At 28.3% G+C, this 8,805-nt stretch overlaps 1 protein-coding gene across 1 annotated transcript; it reads left to right on the forward strand.

Annotated features, from left to right (window-relative positions):
- The first annotated feature begins 7,661 nt into the window (after positions 1 to 7,661).
- On the forward strand, positions 7,662 to 8,420 carry LOC130939880 (NDR1/HIN1-like protein 13). The gene has a single exon (XM_057867944.1). The coding sequence runs from the start codon at positions 7,662 to 7,664 to the stop codon at positions 8,418 to 8,420; it is 759 nt and encodes a 252-aa protein (XP_057723927.1).
- The last annotated feature ends 385 nt before the right edge of the window (positions 8,421 to 8,805 follow it).

An 8,805-nucleotide genomic window follows, 5' to 3' on the forward strand; every position in this document is an offset into this window, starting at 1 on the left:
CTTTTGTTTTCATTTGAAAATGAAAATTGAAATTCTTTGGCACGATATTTTGCTGTTTCTTATAAGATATAAAAATAGAGATGTAAAAATTAATATTGTTATATTTTATTTAATTATTTATTTTTTTTTTATTCAAAAATTTAAAAAAATATAATTATAAAAAATTAATAAAAATAATAAAAAATAAAATATATTTTTTATTAATATTTTTATGTCTTTTTTGTTAAAATAAATATAAATATATTAATTTAATATTTTAAATATAATATTTTTATTATTATTTTATCTATTAAATATAATTTTATGTTTCTAGCTTTATATATATATATATATATATATATATATATATATAATCTTTTTCGATTTAAAACACTCATGTCGATAAAATAGCTTGAATTACCTTTACGGCGAAAAATTCGAAAAAATTGGCAAAAAGTGAATCTTTTTCTCACCCTTTCTTTTTTTTTATACAATTTATACAATGCGAAATCGATGACCTACGTATAAAATAATAAGAATTCTTGGGATTTGAAGAAAAAAAACAACTTTGCTGACAAATATTTGTTTGATCGGAAGAGTCCTCCAAAAATTCCGGTCTTGTGTTAGTTATCAATTTCAATGAGCTAAAATTCTCGTATCAAAACTCTTGTTTTTTTAGTTAGTATTAAGTCTGACGAGAATAATATTCTACAACCAGCAATTCGTTGATTTTCAAACCAACCCATTGACTATTTATTATTTGATTTACTAATCCTTTATATTGGAATGGATGAAGGGTTAAATGGTTTGGCAATTTCTCACGTGGGGCTGAATCCAGAGAATTTTGAATCAGAGCTATATATTCTAATAGAAGATTTTTAAGTTAGTGAAATTTTAGCATGTGAATTCTCTCAAATACGGTGTCATTGTTCATCCTATGTACTTTCTTCTAGCTTTATCTTGCTTATGGAGTCATGCATACATTGATACATAAAGTTTAGCTTAAACTTGCATTTCTCATTTCTTATTTCTCAAAAGATTTCATGCTTCCTAACTTTTTTTTGAAGATAACTTGTTTTGGAGATGCATTTTAATATGCTATACACAAAATTTATTTGTCACTTTTTTTACTATTTTCTATCACTTGTTAAAAAATAAATGATTCTTTTACATTTAAGAGTAAAAGATAAATAGGTCCCTCATCTTTTTAAATGCGGACATTTTCGTTCTTCAAGATTGAAAAATATATTTAAATCTCTCACCGGGTTAACCACCAAAAATACCTCTGAATTTTTCAAACGTTGACAGAAATCCATCCGAATTTTACTATCGACAAAAATACTTTTAAATAATTTAAAAACATAACAACAATATCCAACAGTAAATATATATTTTCAAAAAATACTTTAGAGATTGAATTTTGATGTGATTTTTTACAAAAATAATTTAAAAAATGAGATATTATTATTATTATTAAAATTTGATAATTTTTTTCTAAGCATATAATTTTTTGTGATTTTTTAAAAGTATTATTAGTTGTTAACAAAAAAATTACATAAAATATATATACTCAACGAAAAATGATCAAATTTTAAGGATACTAATATCTCATTTTTTTAATTATGCTGACAAAAAATTGTATCAAAATTCAATCTCTAATATATTTTTTAAGAAATACATATTTAATGTTAGATAATCTTGCAAAAAAACTAACATTAAATTTGTATTTTTCAAAAAATACATTAGAGATTGAATTTTGATACAATTTTTTGCAAACATAATTAAAAAAAATGAGATATTATTATTCTTAAAATTTGGTGATTTTTTGTTAAGTATATATTATTTTGTGATTTTTAAAAGTATTATTAGTTGTTAACAAAAATAATTATAAAAAAATTATATATTTAACAAAAATGCCGTGTTCAAGGATTAATCAGAGGTTAAAAAGGAAGAGAATTCATAATATTATCCGAGTTCTAGTTCTAAAGGACATCGACATTTTTGAGTTTCAATGGATAGTGAGATGCCGAAACTATTCAGGATCACAGTGTTGTTAACCCACTTAGAGAAGAGACAGGAGCTTAATTGAAAACTCTGGCAGACCCAAATTTCATATTTAGATTGTTTTGGTTATTTTAGGACAAGCAACAATTCAAGTTTGGTGTTGCAATGCGTGATTATCTTTCTTATGTTTTCGTACTATTTTAGATGTGAATTTATTGAGTTTTATTGAGATTTTAGTGCTTGAAGCCTATTTGGGTGCTACTTTGAGGCACATTGTGGTTTTATTTGTTTCAGAAAAAATTTGGGCAAGTTTGACAGAATTCGTATAGAAGAAAAAGAAAGAAATTTGATGCTAGCAAGCTGGCGCTAAATGCTGCTACCTGTCATTTGGCGCCAAGCACCTAGTACCGCGTGCAAGCTCTTTGTTGAGTTGGCACTAAACGCAACGACCTAGCATTTTACACGAAAGACTTCGTAAAGCACGCCCAAAATACCATACTATCGGCGCTAAATACCGAGTCTGGCGTTTAGCGCCAGTAACGCAAATATGATTCTTAAAGAAGGCTGCGTTGGCTTAGATTGTTATTAGTAATTAGTTTTATTTTAATTTCTTTTGGTAATTATTATTTGAAAACACAATTTGTTAGGTTTAGAATTTTTTATTCCTTTTTATTTTTAAATCAAATTAAGTTAGATATACAAGGGAAAAGATTTAGCCCTTCGGGCTCTTCTCTCTTCTCTTCTACCTCATTGTAGACATTACACATTTTTTTTGGAACCCTAATTTTTCTCTGAGCTATGAGCAACTAAACCTCTATTGTTAAGGTTATGAGCTCTGTTTATTCTATGAATTAATACTATTGTCACTCTATTTTAATTATTGTATTGATTTAATTTCAAGGATTACTTTTGTTCTTCATCTTATGAATTTGAGTGTATTGAAAAATAACTCTTGTTCTACATGAATTCTTGTTGATTCTTGAAAAAGTTAACTCATTTGAATACAAGCTTAAAAGTAATGCCTCCTAAATCACTAATTACTTGGACTTAATGGGATATGTGACATATAATCCTCTTATATTTTGGTAATTAGGGTTTTTGTGGTTAATAAACTAGAATTGGACTTAACCCTTTAATTTACATTAAGTGACCAAGGAATTGACAATTGACTAGGTTAGAGGAGACTAAATTACTAAGGAATTAGGGTTTGGCATGAATTGGATCTTGCATGATTAAAATAGTTGGTAAGAAACATTAATCCAGAAACATAAATACATCTGAAACCTTAACTATAGTTTTCACACCAAATTTACTGCTTGCTTTCTAAATTCCTGATTTACTGTTTAATGCACTTGAACTCCGAAACAATATTTTCTGCTTGTTTGACTAAGTAAATCATTCAACCATTGTTACTTGGTCCATCGATTCTTGTGGGATCAATCCTCACTCACTTGAAGTATTATTTGGTACGATCCGATACACTTACTGGTTAAATTTTCCATAAATTCCATATATTCCATGTCAAATTTTCAACCTCTAACATTCTTCTGTGTTGTCAGGTTCTAAGGATGTGCAAGGATGGATAATATACCGAGATGGTTATACTATTTAGCAACATTTTGTTTGAAAGATTGTGAAATTCCCTGCTGGAAAAGAACCTGATGTTTTAAGGATGTCTCCTGTTGATAGAAAATGCCCCTCCTATCGAGGATGGTGATCTTGGCCTTTCGAGTCCATACATGAGGTTTAAGTTAGTATCTACTCAAGAATTTGCAAATTGTGTAAGCTACTAAAGGTTTTCTCGGGCCAGAAAACCTATTACTTTGCTTAAATGAATGCTAATATAATATGTTAAAAAATTTTGGGGTCTTTAGTTAAAAGTTTCTATACGCTTAACTTCAGAGTTGGCACCTCCTTAAGAAACTTAAAATTGTCTAAGTTACTTTTTGAAAACCATTCTAAGTTAGCAGGTTTTTGGAGTTAAGAAATCATAGACTGGCAAAGTAGAATATGAAATAACTATGTATGATTAAAATAATGGATTAATAGTCAAATTAGTTCCTGAAAAATAAAGGCATTTTTTAAATTCGTCCCTAAAAGACTTTTTCAATCAAATTGGTCCTTTAAAGATTACGAATTAATCATATCTATCGTTCTGTTACTCCACTCATAATTTTCGACAACGATTGATGATATAAAATGTTAATTGATAGCATACATGACACATAATATGTTTAATTAGGCGTTGACTAAATATGTTTACGAAAATCTATCAATTTAGTCACTAGGTCATATTAGGAATATGATTTTTGTAATTGAAAAAAATAACTAAATTAATAAATTGTCATAAACATATTTGGTAAATATCCAATTAGACATATCAAGTATTATATATGTTATCAATTAACGTTTTACAACATCAATCTTTGAAGAAAATTGTTAATAGAGTGACGGGAGGACAAATATGATTAATTCGCAATCTTTAAAAGACTATTTTGATTGAAAAAATCTTTCAGAAATAAATTTAAAAAATATTTTATCTTTTAAAGATTAATTTGACTATTAACTCTTAAAATAATAAGTAAAAGTGAACAATAAATATCTTAAAGTCATGCTATACCATTATTGTTTTGAATTTTCTGTTAATTCAGATCTTGTTTTCTTCTTGTGCACGCCATTATTATTTTGAAATTTTATATTGTTCGAAATTATGGATTGATAGTATAACGATTGAAGGGATATGCCTCTTCTTTAGCAACTCAACTTCCCGAGTAGCATATCCCCTCTGTCATGACATCATCATAATATCTACAATATAGAAAATTCAATATGATAATAGCATGCTTGATAAGAAAACAAAAATTGACCTATCATCTTAGATTTTATTTAGTTATTAAGGTAATAGGTCTTTTGACTATAAGTGTATATGAATATGCATGAATTCAAGTATTATAAGAATGCGATTTTGATAAATGTCAATCGTAGAAGATTGAGGATCATGCAACAACATAAGGAAAGCAATGAAGCAAACAAGAAGTTACGTCAAAGATTATGAAGATCCTAATATAGGACTTAGATAATTCTTGTTAAGAATTATAACTCAAGAATCTCTTTCATATACACACTAAAATATTTTTCAAGCATGAGTCTCTAAGAAAACATGATATATTGATTTATAAACAAAGATTTTCATACATCCAGCCGAAATGCTTTTGAGACGATTTAGAAATAAAAAAATGGTAAGAAAAGATACTAAATCAATTGGTAATCATATCAAAATTATTAGAGGTTTATTTTATTAAAATGTTAGCATTTGAGGCTAAAACTATTTATGAGCAAAAATTACAGTTTACGAATAGTGATAAGTACACCGAATTATTCAAATAATACCACGGTAAGTGAATATCATTCTTACGAGAATTAAAAAATTGAACAAGTAATAATTATCAGATTAAATTGCTAATTAGCTTAATAAAACCAAATTTGAAGGGGGACAAGATTGTGTCTTACTAAAAGTTTGAGAACCTTGAGTGCTATTGAATGTTTACGGACAGAGAGCTTGAATGTTGATTCGAGATAAGATAAAGATGGTGAGAGTCAAGGAATTTGGAGATATTTATACTTTTAAAGAAATCAAACATTGTTTACTTATCTTGAAGTTTTCAAAGATCTTTCACAACAAATATTTAGTAACTGATTTCCAATTCCTTGGCTCCTCAGTTTCTTATGCATTAATTAGTTTTCAATTAATTAATCAAGAGATTAAGCACAAAAACTACTTTTAGATTCAAATAAGATTTAAAAGTAGTTCTTAAGTCGAATTATATGTTACATATTCAAGCTAATCCTGTCCAGTCAAATCTTAGAAGAAAACACAATTTTCAAAAGTTGTTTTAATCCAAATTATATGTCACTTGCTATCTCGTGAAGGTTGGATGGCGATGGTGCTGCGATTTTACTGTTTTGCGAGAGCTGTATGGTGACAACATTACGACTATTTTAGTGGTGAGTGACAAATCTGGACGAGTGGCAAAGAATGGCGACAGCGGCAGTGGTAAAGGAAGACGTGATTGAGGGAGAGGATAGTGATATACACTAAAAGAAAAGAGAGCTATTTTAACATGATTTTTTTAACGGCTATAGTTAAGTGTAAAAATTAATATATATTTTTGACAAATATCACAAATGTCAAATTTTTTATATTTTTTTGATGAATAATTTGATTGTAGAAAATTACTCCTCAATTTTGACACTTATTTATTTTCAACTTATTCCATTATTCTTTTTCTTCGTTGAGCTCCGTTAATTTTGGCATCACATTACTCTCAATTTAGGATCATAGTACTCATTATTCATCTTCAAAATCTCAGTTTATTCTTCAATTTCAAGATCTCATCTCATTCTTTGTTAAAAAATTTTGTTGAGAATTTTTTATGGTCAATAAGTGTTAAAATAAATAGTATTTTTGACGATTAATAAGTATCACAAAAAATATATTCTCAAATTTTTTTAACAAATTATTTTTAATGGCCAATATTTATCAAAATAAGATTTAAACTTTTTTTACAATTACTTATATGTCAAAAATACTATTTTTGACAAAACTTTTATTAATATATTTCCACAGTTAAAATAGTATCAAAATTTATTTTTTTGACGAATTTTAATTTTTTTTTACACATAATAATTCTAAAAAATAGTCTATATTGTTGTAGTGAGAAGAAGATGGAGGAGTGAAGAGGGAGAGGGAAGAAGGAAGGAGAGAGGGAGAAAGAAACGTTATTAGGATTTACGGTTAGAATTGAAATTTAAAAACTATTCAAGGACAAAAAGAAAAAAAAATTCAGTATTTTATGTCTATGTTTTAGTGTCTCAACTTAAAGATGGTACATAAATTTTGTATATTATTCCGTGTCCATCAAATTTCTGTGTCTCACCAAACCAAATGACTGATGTATGTTACTGTATCCATATTTTAGAGGGACATAAACATTAACCAAACGCTACCTTAAAATACATAAAATAGTCTCCAACATTTATTATTATTTGACAATACAATTTCTTTCAATTTAGTTTGAAAAGTGAAATATAAAATAATTTTAAAAAAATTAAAAACTTTAAAAATAGTACCTGAAAATTTTAAAAATTCTAAATAATTATTTTGGTTAAATAGGTTAAATTGAAAAAATTATATTATATTACAAAAATACGTTTGATCCTATTTTATATATATTTAAAACATGAAAACAGAAATTTTCGATATTAGAAACCTTAGAAACGAGTAATTACTCTATTTGAAAATATGTCTAAACAGTAAACATAATACCAAAAGGAAATAATTAACTTTTTTTTTGTCAACGAAATAATTTGACTTTGAATCTCAACCACGAGTTAAGTGACAAAAATTAATTGGGACACAAAAACATCCTTAAATTTAATCTAATATTGGGATATCTTCTCAATGTCACTTTTTTCATTTCTTTAATTGTTTTTTCTCCAAAACCTCCATCTCACATTTTTTAACCCATAATTCTCTCCCAATCTCATCCTCTCCAACTCCATGCAATGTGCATAGCATGCACAAACCCCACTTTTACCTCCCACGCAAACAATTTTGACTACTCTCTCCTCCGATCCCTTCTCCTTCCTCTCCACATCTCACCGCTCCCCATACTCCCATGGAGGAGCGGACTCCATCATTTTCATCGCCGCAATCGCCTAAAGTTGACCCCAATCAGAACCAACTCTGCAAACCCCAATTGGAAAACATCAACAATAATGGAACCTATGTTATCCAAGTCCCTAGGGACCAAGTCTACCGTGTACCTCCTCCGGAAAATGCCCGAATCGCTGAGAAATTTCAGAAAACAACTGCAAAAGTCGGTAGAAAGAGACAATGTTGGATCTACGCAAGAATTGTTATGTACATTGGCATTGTTTTATGCATTGGTTGCCTCCTAATTGGCTTTTACATCATGTTAAATAAGCCTAAGGATCCAAGATTCGTAATCCAACAGTTTAGTTTCCAGAATGGAACCAACCCAATATACAACATCACTTTACAAGTCCACAATCCGAATTCGAAAGCTGGGATTTTGTACAAAGAAGGGCAGATTTCCCTCTCGGCAAAGCAACAAGAAATCGCATCGGGTGCATTTCCAACTGTCTTTCAAGAACATTGTAGCTCAACGACGATGACGTTAGAATTGAAAGAGTTGAAAGATAATAGCCTACCTAAAGAAGTCCAAGAGAGCGTGACAAATGTGAACAAGAAAGCGCATGTCACGTTTTCTTTAACCATGCAATTTCATGCAGGAATCACAACATGGCAGTTACGTGGTGGGAAAAAGAAATACCATATTTTGTGCCAAGTAACGGTGGATTCATTAACCGAAGACACAAATATTTTATCTCAAGATTGTCAAACCCTACTATAACACAGCAACTTGCGCCTCCAGAGTTAGGTGGTGTTGTTTTCTGATCTCTTGGTTTTTGAACACCTATTGTCAACCTTTGGTCATTGAGAATTTTGATTCTTAGATTTATCTATTTGTTAGGTGATGTAAAATTTTTATTTCTTGGATATTGTTTGGTTTAACCAAACATGTGATATTTTAATCTTAATAGGTAATTTAGAAATTTCAATTATCTCTCGTTTCAATTTAAATGTCATGATGCTATTAGTTTCTAGTATAACTTGTATTTATATGAAAGAAAAGTAAAAGTTATTTAAAAAAACAACAATACTAGGTGTATATTAAAATTAACTATTAAAATTAATTAATAATATAAAATATACATAAAAATATAAAATATACATTA

The sequence above is a fragment of the Arachis stenosperma genome, chromosome 7 (assembly GCF_014773155.1).
Source record: "Arachis stenosperma cultivar V10309 chromosome 7, arast.V10309.gnm1.PFL2, whole genome shotgun sequence".
Lineage (NCBI taxonomy): Eukaryota > Viridiplantae > Streptophyta > Magnoliopsida > Fabales > Fabaceae > Arachis > Arachis stenosperma.

Bases quoted from the DNA above. Each gene is read 5' to 3' on its own strand.
- LOC130939880 (XM_057867944.1), top strand. From the start codon at position 7,662: ATGGAGGAGCGGACTCCATCATTTTCATCGCCGCAATCGCCTAAAGTT.